The 17,288-nt window shown below is 41.3% G+C and overlaps 1 protein-coding gene across 3 annotated transcripts in view; it reads right to left on the reverse strand.

The window, feature by feature from the left end:
- Positions 1–278: 278 nt before the first annotated feature.
- Positions 279–17,288, reverse strand: part of LOC140714144 (uncharacterized) — a 47,257-nt gene continuing 30,247 nt past the window's right edge. For all 3 annotated transcript variants that reach the window (XM_073024972.1, XM_073024970.1, XM_073024971.1), the window contains exons 7-12: positions 14,035–14,263; positions 12,867–12,984; positions 11,953–12,073; positions 8,050–8,161; positions 5,834–5,946; positions 279–3,962 (exon numbers count right to left, since the gene is read on the reverse strand). In XM_073024972.1, coding sequence (XP_072881073.1) covers positions 3,890–3,962; positions 5,834–5,946; positions 8,050–8,161; positions 11,953–12,073; positions 12,867–12,984; positions 14,035–14,263 — 766 coding nt within the window. In that variant the 3' untranslated portion in view covers positions 279–3,889. The remainder of the gene's footprint in view (positions 3,963–5,833; positions 5,947–8,049; positions 8,162–11,952; positions 12,074–12,866; positions 12,985–14,034; positions 14,264–17,288) is intronic.

Raw genomic sequence — 17,288 nt, forward strand, 5'->3', positions numbered from 1 at the left:
CATTGGGCCATAGTCTTTAGTCAGTGCTGGCCCATACTTCAACCAAGAGGCATGCATGAGAATGGCCCATCCAGATGAATAACAATGGGTGACAACAACATTAGATGAAACATAATCACAATACTTACTCACAGCACACAATGAATAAGTATCGTAATTACCTGTTGATGTATTTATTAAAGAAAAGATTAAGAAAAGCAGAAGGTTAATAGAGAGTGCTCTCCATTCTGGTTACAACTAGTTAATTAAATGTTAACAAAAAATATGTTCATCCGCAATTTCTCCTGATTCTGGTGCTTTTATCAGATGATGCCACCGGTACAGCTATCAGACATTCATTTATGACTTCACACTCAGTGATTTTGTGAACAACCTTCATTAATTAACAAAGGCCTATGAGATTATAAGCAAAATAAAACATTTTCACTCCAACTACACCATAACAAACATCTCAAAACTGACAAAACTAAAGTTTATTTTAAAATACTGTCAACTCTACATACATGCAAATGTGTAATTTTTATTTTTAAAATATTTTGTCAGTTCATCATAATTAACCATTTCAGAGTTATAATTTTGCACCAAAATTCAGAACTATGACCAGGTTAAAGTTTATTATTCCCAGAAAATGCTGTATTTGACTACCCCATGTCTCTCTGCATTGCTAGAAATTTACCAAATGACAACAGGGGTTTACGAAGCTTACCCAGGCAAAGAGAAGACTCAGTAACTGGTAGTGCAAATTGGAAATATGGAACGCTACCTTGGATAATGTACTGGCAGTGCCTGTGCTCCTGACCCATGCTGTTGGCAGACAAGACTCCTCCCTACAGCAGGTTTGGTCAAACTACCAGATATATCTGCCTAGCAAGACAGATAACAGGCTGAGGTGACCATGGATGGACCTGACTGTGTGGCTGCCCAGTGAATGGTCTTGGTCTTCTTTGTAGTCAGGTCACGAGAGCAGGGAAACTATGCTCTACAGTCACACCTTTACACTGAACAGTTGCTGAAGGGAGGTGTTAACAGCTGGTGGAGGTGATGGGGAACAAAACCCAAAGGCACGAAAGGTTACGAAAGTGACACCTGTCATTTCATGACATGGGGGAAAAAACTCATGACAATTGGGGCCTTGAGGAGTTTTACTCCAAAACAAAGGAGAAACATTTCATTACTTACCATGGGTCATAGCTGAGGGTCTTAGTTCCATAAGGATCATGTTTAGACTGGCACCAGCATCCAGTGCTTAGCTAAGTATCAGATTCAGATTTAACTTTACAAAGTTTCATTTTTGTACTTTCCTCTTGTGAACGAATTGAGTCTAAGAGGAGCAGGAGAAAATAGCCAGCAGGTCAAAGAGCATAACCACACAAAATAAAGCAGGAAAAGGAGAAATGCTAGAATAAATAAAAACTCTCTAACACCAGAAATCCAAAATTTAAAAAAAGTATTAGAAATACTCAGCAGGTTCGGGAGCTACATGGAGAGAGAAACGAGAGCTATTGTTTTAGACCGATGATCTTTCATTAGGTTTATTTGTCCCTGGACCTGAAATGTCAGCTTCATCAGTGCTGCTGCCTAGAAATGCTACCTTCGCTTTCTTTGTAACCAGGAGCAGAGGAGACACTGAACTATGGACAAGGTTTCTGGAAACAGCATGCTGTTCTTGTGCACCACTGTGAGAGTCAATGAACAAGTGGAAGAACATTGTACTGTATCTTCAGTTCACTCCAGGCAATTATAAGAATATATACAAGCTGCAGAAACTTAGAAACTCAAGCTGCAGTCAGAGAAACAGTCAAACTCCTTGCTGCCAACGACCCTCCGTGGAGATGTGGGCTGTCGGCTAAGAGTTTTGCCAGGCAATTCTCTTCCCAGGCTTGCCCTGAGAGATGCCAATCTGAATGAGATACAAGGTGGGGTAAGAGGGCATGAAGGGTGGCTTGCACACTTGCAGAAGTCACAGACATCAGATAAAATTTGGTGGTGAGATGGGGAGTGAAGAAGTAATTTGACCTACACCACCCAAAATGCTCAACACCTAAGCTTCTGAAGGCCCATAGCTCCCAGTTCCTGAAGGACAAAGCAAATATGACTGCCAGGGATTGAAGGGCCACAATTCAACACCGGTTCTCTGCAGGCTGGGCTGCAAATATATTCCAGCAATTCAATACGCTTTGCTCTGCAAACACAAAGTGACGTACTGGGAAGCAGCATTACTTATACAGTGGAAACTGGCATTGTCCAACTGGGCAACAGTGGGGTACTCAAACCTGGGAGGTTTGGAGATAGATCCCACACAAGCATAGGAGCCCGTGTTTTAACTCTTCCATTCCAGTGGAGGGGTACCTGCTATCTGCAGGAAAGCACAAAGGTGACACTCTACTCTGCTACTCTCTATATATTCCAAGTGCCTTTTTAATTTAATTTATCTGCAGAGAGAAAGGGAGGGTTAAGAATAGAGATCGAAAGAGTTACAGCTCTTCGTTCTGGCACCCCTGACGTACAATGTATCCCTCCCTTCCTGCCACTTGTATTCTCACCATCCTTCTTTGAAAGAGGACCTTGGACTTCAAATGCTATCTGCGTCTCTCTCCACGGACGCAGGCTGACCTGCACTTTCCATTTTTATTTTTGATTTTCTGCTGTTTCTTGATCTTCAGAGACTTACAAAAATTTTGTTAGAAAAGTTTTTTGGTGGATGGAGGTTGTGGGGGACTGATCAGCCGATCGCAGAACAAACAACAAAGCAGAATTGAGTGAGGGAATGGTGTACACTTTTATCCTATGCTCCACAAGTAAAGTCAAGACCACAGAATGAATCACACGGCTCAGGAACAAATGCACATTATTAGTTGGTAGTGACAGTGGAGAATCCTACTCGATGGTTTTCTCTAGCACAGCTTTTATTCAGAATCAGTAGGAGACGGGGATGGAGAATGTGGAAGCAGTAATGCTCATGCATTTTACAAACTACTACCCACGTGGATGCCTGCTGTTCACCAAAAGAGGTTTTTTAACTCATTCCTCCACCTCACTTACAGGGCAACAACCATTTCCTTGTTTATTGTCGATGTGGCAATGTGTTGCATAGAATAAGATTTGACTGCATTTTATAAAATTACCAAATTAAATGTAAATCAACACAGTGATAACCTTTAACGTTCAAAGCCAAATAAGAACTCAACTTCCAATTGTACTTGCGTGCAGGCTCCTGGCGCCACAGATCAGGAGGTTGGGCGGAGTTAGAGCACCATCAATTCTCAGAGTTTCCCTGCATCACGTTACAGCTTTTGCGATCCTCCCTACACAACTGCAGCTGCACGATCTGCTCCGTGGCATGTGTTCCAGCAGAGAAAAGAAAAGACTCGGCTAATGCCATCAGCAGGAGCAGCACTTCACTCAAACCGTATGCGATACAGGTAACTTGGTGGACATTTTGCATACTACACAGTTCCGGTTCCATTAGCTGCTGTGTCTACTGGTACAAACACACCCAGAACTTCCACGTGACAGGACAAACCGGTACTGGATGACTGGCTCAGAAGAGTTGGAGTGGGTTGCCAGCAGGGCACGATGACTTTCGCCAGCTTGCACCTCTTGTACATTGTGAATAACGCTAGGCAGTCATCAGACATGTCAAGCCCGTGTGCACGACCAGGGCATGGATGGCGTCATACAGCAAACGGTGTCCCATTCCTCATTGGACTGTTTCACCCCCTCTCCCCGAGATCCTTGAAATTTGAAAACATTTATCCTTTCATCACCTCACAGGAGGTAGAAAGAAACAACAGGGAAAAAGAAAACCACGCACACACCAAACCCACTCACAGAATCATTACTAAGGCCACCGTTCCCCAGTCAGGGATCCCAAGCAGGGCCACTCTTCTCACTTCTGCTGCTGCTGCTGGGAGTGGCGGGACACGGTCTTCGCAGTGTTTGCATATTTCTGTTTGTCTTTGCTGCAAAAGAAACACAAAGAGCAAAATCTGGTATAGGCAGGTCAGATCCAGCTGTGAGACCCGTACATTTAAAATCAATCCTCTTGGAACTCTAGCTTCTCTCACCCTTGAGGGCATGATTAAAGCACCGATTAAAGACATGCTTCCTCACTCCTTGCTGGTGAGTGGTGGAGGTAGGTACAATTATAAGACCATAAAACATAGGAGCTGAAATAGGCTGTTTGGCCCATTGAATCTGCTCCACCATCACATTATGGCAAAAGTTCTTATCCCTCTCAACAACATTATCCTGCCTTCTCCCTTTGACACCCTTAGTAATGAAGAACCATTATCCTCTGTTTTAAATATACCCAATCGCTTGGCCTCTACCACCAGTGGCAATGAATTCCATAGATTCACCACCCTTTGACCAAAGAAATTCCTCCTCATCTCTGTTCTAAAGGGACATCCCTCTATTCTGAGGCCATACTCTCTGGTAGACTCCCTCACTATAAGAAACACCCTCTCCACGTCCACCCTATCCAGGCCTTTCAATACTTGATGGGCTTCAATGAAATCCACTTCTCATTCTTCTAAACTCCAATCAGAACAGGCCCAGAGCCAAATGCTTCTATGTTAACTCTTTCATTCCTGGGATTATTCTTGTGAACCTCTTTTGACAATAGACAGTAGGTGCAAGAGTAGGCCATTCGGCCCTTCTAGCCAGCACCACCATTCACTGTGATCATGGCTGATCATACACAATCAGTACCCCGTTCCTGCCCTCTCCCCATATCCCTTGACCCCGCTATCTATAAGAGCTCTATCTAACTCTCTCTTGAATGCATCCAGAGACTTGGCCTCCACTGCCTTCTGGGGCAGAGCATTCCACATATCCACCACTCTCTGGGTGGAAAAGTTTTTCCGCATCTCTGTTCTAAATGGCCTACCCCTCATTCTTAAACTGTGGCCTCTAGTTCTGGACTCACCCATCAGCGGGAACATGCTTCCTGCCTCCAGCGTGTCCAATCCCTTAATAATCTTATATGTTTCAATCAGATCCCCTCTCATCCTTCTAAATTCCAGTGTATACAAGCCCAGTCGCTCCAATCTTTCAACATATGACAGTCCCGCCATTCTGGGAATTAACCTTGTGAATCTACGCTGCACTCCCTCAATAGCAAGAATGTCCTTCCTCAAATTTGGAGACCAAAACTGCACACAATACTCCAGGTGGGGTCTCACCAGGGCCCTGTACAGCTGCAGAAGGACCTCTTTACACCTATACTCAATTCCTCTTGTTATAAAGGCCAGCACGCCATTAGCTTTCTCTCCAGTGCCACAACATCCTTTCTTAGATAAGGGGCTCAAAACTGTTCAGAATACTTCAAATATGGTCTGACCCAATGCAATATAAAGCCTCAGCATTATATCTGTTATATTCTGGTCCTTTGGAAATGAATGCTAACATGGCATTTGGGCATTTATATGGCAGCAGAAGGAATGCGCCAGCTCACAAACTATCTAACCATTGGACCCATCAACTACCTCCTTGCCTATATGTGGAAAGGTCTGCAGCTCCCACACTTGCCTCATCCGTCACTCAAACTGATAAAACAGGAGTGACTGCAAATCATCTTTGATCCTGAGGGATTGCCTCAGAAGTTATATACATATTTAATGTAGGTGCAGCCTCTCCCAATACCTGATACCCTTTGTTGATTTGCTTTTCAGATAAGGAGTAAACAAAGCTTAAAGTCAGCTAACAAGGTGAAGTAATTTTGGATTCCAGTGCAGGGCCTGACAAAATTATTCTGATAAATGAACAAATCCCGACCTCAGCCTTCTATCGACTCCGCATATCGGGGATGCTGAGGTCGTAGTTAACTTACCGACTCATCCGCACTTGGTTCCGGCAGCCTCGGCCACCTTCCCAGTGGCTGCTGTAGGATCCCTTTGTCATCATAGCTCCGCAGGCAGCACAGGGTTTCCCGTTGCTGTACGGCTGCAAACACATACACTTCGTGAATCGGAGACTGCCACCTTCCAGACTGGAAAACACACTGAAGCTCAACCCTGCTCGCAAACTAGTCTCACTGGATCGTAATTAAAAACACAAAATGCTGGCAGAACTCAGCAGGCCAGACAGCATCTATGGGAGGAGGTAGTGACGACGTTTCAGGCCGAAACCCTTCATCAAGAGTGGGGGTAAGGTTGGAATTGGAGCAAGGGGTGGTGAAGTCGAGACGGTTAATGTCCCAACGGCAATTAGAGATAAACAGATCCAGGGCGGGGAGTCCATGAGGAGGAGGGTTGGAGATGGGAGAACGGGTCATTGGTGGGGGTGGGAGAGTCCCTACCGAAGAAGTGGGCTCGAAGACGGAGCCAGCGGAAGAGGAGCTCCACGTCTTGGCGCACACGGAACTCACTGAGGTGAGGGTGAAGGGGGACAAAGGTGAGGCCCTTACTAAGGACAGAGCGCTCAGCCTCAGAGAGAGGAAGGTCGGAGGGGATGGTGAAGACCCGGCAGGGTTGACAGCTCTGGTCTGAGGGGGGTGGGAGGCTGGTGGAGTCAGCGGGGAAGGGTTGGGGGTGAGAGGAAGCTGAAGCCCCCGATGGCCCGGGAACCGGTTGACTGGATCATAACCCTGGTTGAGATATTATCATACGGACAGCCAGTATCAGGACTGAAATGTCTAAATACTGGAGGGCATGCATTTAAGGTGAGGGGGCTAAATTCAAAGGAGTCACGCAGGACTCCTGTTTTTTTTAAACAGAGAGAGTGCTGAGTGCTAGGAGTGCACTGCCGGGGTGGTATGCTGGCAAATATGGTAGAGGTGTTTTGGAGGCTCTAAGATAGACGTGTAAATATACAGAGAATGGAAGGATATTGATGTGCAGACAGAAAGAACTAGCTTAGTAGACTTCTAATTACTAGCTTAATTATTTTGGTATGATATTGTGGGCCAAAGGGCCTGTTCCTGTGCTGCATGCTTCTATGTTCTATCACAAGCCGACATGCAAGGTACAAAACATTGTGACCCATTAGCCCATATATTTCAACGTGCCTCCACGGGGCAGAAAAAGACCTGCATTTTGAATACAAGCCTCAAAGCACATTATAAACTTTCCTGCGTATCTTTGCAGTACCAAGAAAGGGCAGCAGCCAAATTGCACAAAAACAAACATCAAAGAACAAAGGGACCAGGTTACCAGGGAGAGCCCCCGCTCTTCAAAACAATACTGGGGATTTTTTTTTACATTTGTTTTAGGGGACAGAGAGGGCCTCAGGCTCATCTCACACCAGTACAATGGCAGCTCTGACAATCAAGTACAATGGCAGCTCTGACAATCAAGTACTCTTGCAGTAATTGAAGGTTTTGGTCCTCAGGTTCCTGAATTGGAACTTAAACCACAGCCCTCTGGTCTGTTAGTTAAAAACAGCACTAACTAAGCAACATCAGATATTCCTTTAATGTGCACCCATTACATCACTTAATCAGGTGGTAACCCACATGACCATGGCTGGCAGTGTCCTCAGCACTACCATCTGTTGTAGTCTGCAAAGAAAAAATACAGCACTAAGTGCCTGGAAGGATCATGTTTAGGAGCTGTCTGGAACCAATCATTTACTATCTTCACTATAAGTCACAGCCCACCAACAGGCTTGGAAACATATTGCCTTCTTCATCACACAGCTCCTTAAACATATGGGGATTCCTTCACCACACTTGCTACGGTGGCTCATCACTACCACCACATATTCAAGTTCTTTTTTTATACCTCCTTAGAACAAACAGGACACTATTCAGCCCAACTCATCCAGGGCACTTCTCTGAGCAATCCCAACAATTTCCCTCTCCCATTCCCTCTCACAAGCCAATTTGTGATGGACAATAAATACTGAGCTTATTGGCATCCCATGGGAGAATATTTTTTATTCTCATGCACTAGGTTTTAGTTCCCCAACCATTGGCAGGTTACACTTGTCCCTTCCTTTCCCAGTCCTCACCTGAGATAGCTGTCCTGTGACTAACACATCATTACATGCTACTTGTTGTTTTGAGTTTCAGATCATCCAAGGTTACTTTGACACAGCTGGGCTCACCTGCTCCTTTGCACAGAATCCACAGATCATTCGAGTGGCCATCTCCATCACGTGGTCCTGGTTGTCATCGTGACACAAGTCACATGGGTAAGCTTTCCCACAACACTGAAACCTGAAGAATCCACCAAAAAGGAACAAGGCTTATAACAATGCTAAAGCAGACATATATAAAACACCACTGAAATATTGAAATTTTGCCTGTGTAAATTCCCTCTCTGGAAGAGGGGGGGAGTTTTAACACAACAACATTAAATAATGGCCTCCACTTTGGGTGGGTTTATGCCCATCAGGAAGGGAATGCAGATCCTCCAAATCATTCCCTTACAGCAGGGCAAGTGGGCTGTAATCCTTTCCACTGATGTGAGCCCAAATCCTACAGCTGAAAGGACCTTGCTCCAACTTACTGCACAGGCGACAATCAGCCACACGTCTGATTCAAATGAAACAAAGGCTCTAAGAAAAGGAGGGTGTAAAGTAGGCAAGTTAACAGCCAACACAACACAAAAGTTTTGTGCTAACAGAGAAAAAAAATCAGGCTAGTTTTATATTTATAATTTGGCTTAAAACTGTACTGCAAGTATTTGGCAACACTATCCTGTGAAACCACCAACAGAATTATTCAGTCACAATAGAAAATCCATGAGACATTGATCCAACCTTCAGATTAAGTACTCAACACAACAACTCAAACACTGGGGATCTCAAGTACGTACCCATGACATTGCAAAGCTCAAGAAATAAACTATAATGTTTAAAGTACAAAGTACATACAGCACTGTGCTTAAGCACATATGCATAGTCTTAGGCACATATGCATAGCTAGGGTGCCTGAAATATTGTTGTAATCTTTTATGTATTGCACTGTACTGCTGACACAAAACAAAACAAATTTTTTGACATACGTGAGTGTTGATAAACCTGATTCTGATATGGGTCTCTGCTGTAGACTGAGAAATGGAAAGAGGCAGGGAGAGGGGAATCATGGTTGGGAAAGGAGGAAGGGAGAAAGGATGGACCGTGAAGCATGACATAGATATACTGTAATGATCAATAAACTAGTTGTTTGGAATAAAATGACCTTGCCTGGTGTCTCAGGGCTGGATGTGTCTGCACCCATGTCACTCCTTACCCCTGGCACTCCTTCTCTGCCACCTGTCCCACACCCCAGAAGTGCTCCACCCTCACCATTCCCAAAATCCTTTGCTCCCACTAGATTTACAAACTCACTCTCTGTTCCATGTTGATAGACACAGTACTGCGCAAAAGTCATAGGTACCCCAGATTTTTATATATATATATATATACAGCCCGCAAGTACCACCACATATTCAGGTGCCAACACAGTCTGCTCATAATGCTCAACAGAACACCAGCAACTAAACAACAACAGCAAAACAAGCCCCATTCCTCCCTCCCATCCTGGAAGAGGTTCCACGGTTCCTGGGGATTTATCTACCCTAATGTGTGCCAATATTTCTAACATTTCCTCCTTCCTGATACAGACATGTTCCAGAAAAACAGCATATCCGTTGCTTAATTCTCAAGCCTCTCTGGTGAACACCGATGAGAAGAATCCATACCACCAGCTCCACATGTAGATGATCTCTTTGTTCCCTGTCGGGGTTACCCTTTTCTTAGCTGACCTCTTGCTTCTGTACCAGTTCACTCTCCATATCGTACTGTCCTGGCCTGTGTATCAACTGACGGCGATATTGTAGACAACTGGGATACAACATCCATTGTCACCTCTGACCAACAGAGGGGCTCTTGCTTCTGATATACCTACTATGCTTATATGTGTGTTGGATAAAATGATTTTTCCCTACAAACAGTATCTTAGTAACACAGCAACACCCACAAAATGCTGGAGGGAATCAGGTCAGTCAGCATGTACGGAGAGGAATAAACAGTCAACATTTCGAACCAAGACCCTTTTATCAGGGCCTGAAGGGTTTCAGTCCAAAACATTGTCTATTTATTCCACTCTGTGTTCCTCCAGCATTTGGTGTATGTTACTCTGGATTTCCAGCATCTGCAGAACCTTTTTTGTTCAGTAACTGTGATATGGTTAACTGCAGAGATTCATCAGGAAAAAAAAACATTAAAACCATAGGCAGTGATTATTTACAGATGAGTGTTGAATACTGTCCAGTCAGATATAAGAATTGGAGCATACAGCCCTCACAGAGAAATAGATCACAAATGATCTCCTAAACCTAATACCTTCTCTACCCTTCCAAAATTGCTAACTGACCCCCAGCTTTCGGTAGTATTTTAGTGGAGTTCCATGCTCCAGTATTGTTTGCTAGCATTGTTGTGCTCAACAAGACCTTACACTAGTCTCCCATGCCAATGGAAAACACTTCCCCTCTTTCTACCCCAACAGTCTTTTAAATTACCTTAAATATCTTACTTGCCTCGCTCTATAATTTTCTACACTAAGGATACGCAAACCAAACTGATATGAAACCTTATTTAAAGCATCATTTTGATGAACTCTCCCCAAGACCAATTCATCCATCTGATGCCGATGTCCAAGATTGCTTATCATTCTTCAATCACGATAGGGTGTGTGTGTGTGGAAGGAATGAAAAGATAAAGTATCATTAATAAAAGTGTGGGAGATGCAACAACTGCAAAGTAAGGACAGAGAAAGCAATTAAGTAGCTTTAATATGATAAAACATCCCATGGTGTCTCCAGAAGTATTGTCACACACCAGAGCAGGTATTCGAACAGTCAATAAAAAGCTTGGCTTTAGGTTGGTGTTCAAGAAAAGAAAGAGTAAAGGATGCTTTATGGCAGGAATTCCAGAGTTTAGGAGATTAACAGCTGAAGAATATTGCTTACCTGGGTCAGCAAGTACAGAAACAATGAGAGTTAAGGGTGCAGCAAATTAGGATACAGAGCTTTGGATAAATTCAACTTTATGAAAGATAAAGGAAGGACAACAGCCTAGAGGCATCAAAATCTTGAATTAAGGTTTACAATACACAAAATTGGAATAGGAATAGACCACATGTTTAAGTAAGACAGTTCCATCTTTGAATGTCATGAACAATCTTATCTTCAGCCTCAACTTCAGCTTCCTGTGAGATTTCCCCTATAACCTCCAATTCCCCTACAGCCCAAAAACTTTTATCTGTCTCAATTCCACCTAATGATGTAATCTCTGCAGCTCTCCAGGGTACAGAACTTCAAAAGAACTTCCTCCTCATCTTATACAAGTCTTCTAGCTCTCGACTCCTCCTGAGGGTAAACATCCTCAGGAGAGGAACATCCATCTGTCGTCAGAACTTCATTTCATTTCACATTCTACCAAATTCCAGAAAACGCAGATACATTCTACACAGTACTGTCTCACTAAATTATTTCCTAGGTCAAGAAATTATTCCAGTGAATCTCTGTATTGCAAGCACATCTTCTGCAAATTAGCAGAGTCAAACAGTATTAAGCACTGCAATGTTGTCCCACATACTATATAGCCGCAGCAAGATATTCTCATTTCTTTACTGTGTCCTCACTGCAATAAAGGCAGATATTTCATCTGCCTTCCTTACTAGCACTGCATGCTAACTGCTTATGTTTCTGAACATTTAAATTAAAAATATGCAGCACAGGAACAGGCCCTCTGTCCGTGTCTGCACCAACTATGACGCCAAATTAAACTAATCCCGCCTGCCTACACAAGGTCCATATCTGTTGCCTCCTTCTTCTTGAGCACATACAGACCTCTCCAACAGCTAATAATGTCATAGAAAAACATCATTTAACTGGTATTTTTCTTACTAATGCAGATTCTTTCCCATTTCACCACTCCATCTGCTAAAAGTAAGCCATGGCTGGGTTAGAGACTGAGAAACAATTTTCAGTGTCAAAAACTGAATTTAAAGCATGCCCTTACCTGAGCCAACGACAACTTTTCTTGTAATGGCTGCAAGTGCCAAACTCAGGCAGGGGTTTACCAAGCTGAATGGTAGATCCTTGAGGCTGCCTCTTCTTATGCCGATGAACTGAATTTTTATCTTCAGCAATAGATAAAAACAAATAACTGGTCACTGGATGGTTGAAGTATGAGACACATATAGTCAAGCATACAAACTACAATAAAAAGGAGGAAACGGTTCAGAAAAGAATTCTTCTCCCAACTAGGACTGTGCCCAGACTTCTTCAGTGTCTGGTAATAAGGAAACTCTCATTTAGTTCTTTTTTGTCTGATTAAACAGAGGTACGTTCAGCATATCAGATCACAGGTTATTTCTTAATTAAATTATACATGTAGAGTACACTGGCTAATTAGCCTAAAATTTCTTTGGTTTAAAAGTGAAATTGTCAAAACCCGTCAGGAAACAATCCCAGCTGGTTTGTTGTTGTGTAGTTAGAAGGCCAAGGAATAACTCAGAATAGGTTATGAAAGATTTTAATAGAATAAGGAGTGGGGGAGGGAGAGAGCAGACCAGACCCAGAGGGAGTCAAAACAAGGTATTCACTAGTAAACCACAAACAGATTTCAAAAGAAATTCATTTTCTGAAGGTGGTGGTAAGAATTTGGAACCTGTTAATTCCACCTCTGGGGAAACACCTGCTCTAAGGGAATGGAGGAAAATGGGATTTTGTGCTCTACTGATACATTTGGATAAGGAAGGTCAGGGGGATGGAAAAAAATCATTAAAAGAGGCATGGATAACTTAAGCTCCATAGATTCCACACTCTATAATTCCAGACCTATGTATCAAATGTTGTTTCTGTATCAGTTCTCCTCATTCCCAACTCTGCAGCCTTTTGCCACTGGAAGCAGGTATATTTAGGCATCCTCACCGATTTCATCCTGTGACTGACTGTTTATCTGGTAAAAATGTGTTGCCTCCACCAAAACGCCAAGTTTGCCATGACAGTGCAAACAGTTTAGCTCCTTATAACGGCCATAGGACAGACCCTGGATAAAAGGAGAAAGTTTATGAACTGTAGACACTCAGTTAGCAATTTCTATAAGGGACTCAATAATCATGTACAAATACTGCTTATAATTTAAAACTCAATAATTGAACTTATAATAAGGGGGGAATTATGCCAGAAATGTTTCTCAAATTCCATTGCAGATTTTAAAGTTGCATTTGCCACTTCCTTGAGCTAAGGCATGGAGTAACATCATCAACCCCATGCATGGAAGCTCCTTTATTTTCTTCTCCTTGCCATCTCATACAATGTAATGCATGCTTCCAAGTAAAAGTGTCAAAAGATGGGAAACAAACACAGAAAAACCCAGAGATGCACAGAGTGAGAAGTATGGAGAAAGCCCATTTCCTAGAATCCTCTGATCCAGTTATTGTAACCTGAAGTCAGAAACAATCTCTCTATTGATGAACTACAAAATCACCTAGATGCCTAAAACCTTTTGGATTCTCCAGTTACTAGAATGCCAAATGTAATATTATCCATCCAATGACACATATTCTCCAAGAGGACCACATCCTTGCGGTAGGGTTTGGAGGCTTGCATGCCTCAATGATCTGGTGAACTATGTTGGCTTGAGTTAGTGCTTTACTCTTCAGCTCTTGGTAGAGCCACCCAGGCCAAACAGGTCAAAGGATAGAGGCTTGACTAAGAGTGGTCTACCAGATTCAGGGATTCAGCTCAGGGCTAACAACCCTGAGTGGTAAATCAAAACTGTTACAGAAACAGCAATGAAGAATCCTTCTACATCTGAGTGTGACGGTATTCCTGAGTCTCCAGTTGGGATTTGCATGACAGATAGTAGTGAAAACTGAGAAAAGTGGAAGCTACTGACTTGATGAAGGAATCCCTGAACACCACCAGAGATGGAAGACCTTCATTGCTGCCCTAAACGCCAACAGCATACCAGGCAGTAAGTATCACACATATATATTACAAGATTTATCTCAACTAATCTTTTATGCCAGAGGAACAAAAAAGCTACTAGAATCTCAACAGGTCAGATACTTAAAATGACTCCTGTTTTACTCACTTGCAGAGTTCCCTCCTTGGAGCAGTGTAGACAGCCCACAGTAAAGTGACTGTCCTGTAAGATCAAGTCTACAGGGACACATCCACGCAGGTCCAGGTAACCCAAGACATTCGAATTCTCATGCAGTACACCGGGTTGGAATGCCACACTGATGTCCGTGTTACATTTCTCACAGCTTGCAGAAGAAGGGCGATTTTGGGACACAGTCAGATCTGCAGTTACTTTGCATCTTTGAAAAGAAATTGGACAACGGTCAATTCTAAGAGAGATACTCATTAGGAATACTAAATGCTAAAATTCTGCTGAATTCTTTTGGCCAGTTTGGTTTTGACTTAATTACAAGATTAAAAATAATGGGGGACATCACGTGATGATGCAGGATCAAGACGTGGAAATCCAGCTCTCCCGTAAAAAACCAGTAAAATAATGTTTAAGTGAAGAAAAGTTAGTAAATACCTTTTAAAAATTACTTATAAACTACTCAGGACTGTCTTAAGATATGCCTCCTAAACAGAAGCAGAAAACTACTACTTTGAAGACAACACAAGTTGGAAAAGAATCAAGGCCGGCCGCCATGAAAGAGCCTCGGGCTCAAGTGCAATTTACCTCCGGCGATACAGAACAGGAAACTGTGGCAACATCAACCGTTTCCAAAAAAAAAGAGCAATAGGAATTGTGCATGTGTGAAGGAAGGGGCATGCGCAAACACGAGCAACCCAAACTACAAATCCCAGCTATGATCGGAACTGAAAGTGAAAGTGAATATGAGGTGGAATCAGATTCTCTGGATAAATCAGATGAAGATGAAGAGACAAACAAAGAAGAGTAACAGGAAGAGGTTGGAGGTGATATTGGAGACATAAAAAAAACTTTGGTGCAAATAATGCATAAATTAAAAGCATTAAAAGTAATAAAGATATTAACAATATGAAGATTATGTTTGATAAAATGATGAAAAGACAGGACAAAATGGACAAGAAAATTAAAAACTTGGAAGAAACAACCGGAGACACCATTGATAGAGTGAATAAAATGGAAGATAATATTTCTGCCTGGAGATCAGAAAGAAAACGGTTGTTGGAAAAAGTGGATGTACTTGAAAATTTTAGCAGACGAAATAATATTAAGATTGTTGGACTTAAAGAAGGTATAGAGGGAGAGGATCCAATAATTTTTTTTCAAAAATGGATTCCGGAAATTTTGGAAATGAAAGAAGGAACCCAGTTAATTGAAATTGAAAGGGCTCACAGAGCCTTAAGATCAAGACCTCTTGATCAAAACCCACAATCAATCTTGATAAAACGCTTAAGATATCAAGATAAAGAAAAGATCCTGAAGGCAGCTGCCCAACGTGCCAGAAAGAGAAATGGGCCATTGATGATAGAAGGAAAAATAGTTCTTTTCTATCCTGATATAAGTTATGACCTTTTGAACAGAAAGAAGGAATTTAACCCAGCAAAAAAAGTTTTATGGGAAAAAGGTTATAAATTTATATTGCGCCACCCAGCAACCCTGATAATTTTTTTGGATGACGGAAAAAGAAGACTTTTTTACTGATTATCGGGATGCGGAAGAATTTGCACAAGAACTCCCAAATATTCGCTAACCACAGCCAAAGATTTAAAAGTGAAACGGATTAAAGATGAAGACAGGAACAGTGAACGGAGTTGATGGAAGTTTAAGGACAGAAGAATATTTAAATATATTCTTAATTATATGATACAGGGGGAGAAAGGTAAAAATTTGAGAAATATTAATCGAGAGTAGTGATATTATTTTTTTCCTTTCTTATATATACTTTTTTATATTACAGGGGAGCTGGGGGAACTTTGGATCGATTGCTACGGGACTCACGTTTGTAATCATGGCGATTGCCATGACCCGTACAACGGATGGGGGTAATGTTGTGTTTTTTTTATTCACAACATTAGTAGGGGGGGTATTTTGTTATTTTTTTCTTTATAATCTATTTTTCTTTTGTCTTTCTTTCTTTGCCTGGACAATCGGGGGGGGGGGGGGGGAGACACATAGCAACATGGAGAATTTTAAAAAAGATTCCCCAAGGTACTACGAAAGTTGAAAGGTTAGGTATTACTATAGATTGGAGTAACCCTGTTAAAAATAATGACTAATTTACTGAATTTTTAAAGTTTTAATGTTAATGGGCTTTATGGACCGGTGAAAAGAAAAAGAATTTTAACATACATTAAGAAAATGAAAATAGATATAGCTTTTTTACAAGAAACACACTTAACAGAGATAGAACATAAGAAATTAAAGAGAGATTGGGTTGGAAATGTTATTGCAGCTTCATTTAAATCAAAGGCGAGGGGAGTTGCAATTTTGATTAATAAAACTTTACCAATTAAAATACAAAATGTATTAATTGATTCTGCAGGGAGATATGCAATTATACATTGTCAAATTTTTTCTGAACTATGGACTCTTATGAATATTTATGCACCAAATGAAAATGATGTAAAATTTATACAAGAGGCCTTTTTGAATTTGGCTGACGCACATGACAAAATATTAATAGGTGGAGATTTTAATTTTTGTCTAGACTCAGTTTTAGATAGATCAACAAAGGTTGTTACAAAAACAAAAGTAGCAAAAGTAACTTTATCATTGATGAAAGATTTAAATTTGATTGATATATGGAGAAGAGTTAATCCAAAAGAAAGAGATTACTCATTTTATTCAAATAGACATAAAACTTATTCAAGGATAGATTTTTTCCTATTATCAACGAATATTCAAGACAGAGTGAAAAATATGGAATATAAAGCTAGAATATTGTCAGATCATTCCCCCTTGACAATGACAATGATAATGATGGATAAAGAGGAATCAATTTACAGATGGAGATTTAATGCAATATTATTAAAACATCAAGATTTTTGTGATTTCATGAAAAAGCAGATTCAGTTTTTTTTAGATACAAATTTACATTCAGTTGATGATAAATTTATAGTATGGGAAGCAATGAAGGCATATTTGAGAGGCCAGATAATAAGTAATACTTCTAAAATTAAGAAGGAATATATGGTAGAAATAGATCAATTGGAAAAAAAATTACAAAATTAGAAAAAGAATCTCAAAGATATATGACAGAAGAAAAACGAAGACAACTTGTTAACAAGAAGTTACAATATAATACACTTCAGACATATCGAACAGAAAAAGCCATTATGAGAACTAAACAGAGATATTAAGAACTAGGTGAAAGATCACACAAGATTCTTGCTTGGCAG

The sequence above is a fragment of the Hemitrygon akajei genome, chromosome 21 (assembly GCF_048418815.1).
Source record: "Hemitrygon akajei chromosome 21, sHemAka1.3, whole genome shotgun sequence".
Taxonomy (NCBI): domain Eukaryota; kingdom Metazoa; phylum Chordata; class Chondrichthyes; order Myliobatiformes; family Dasyatidae; genus Hemitrygon; species Hemitrygon akajei.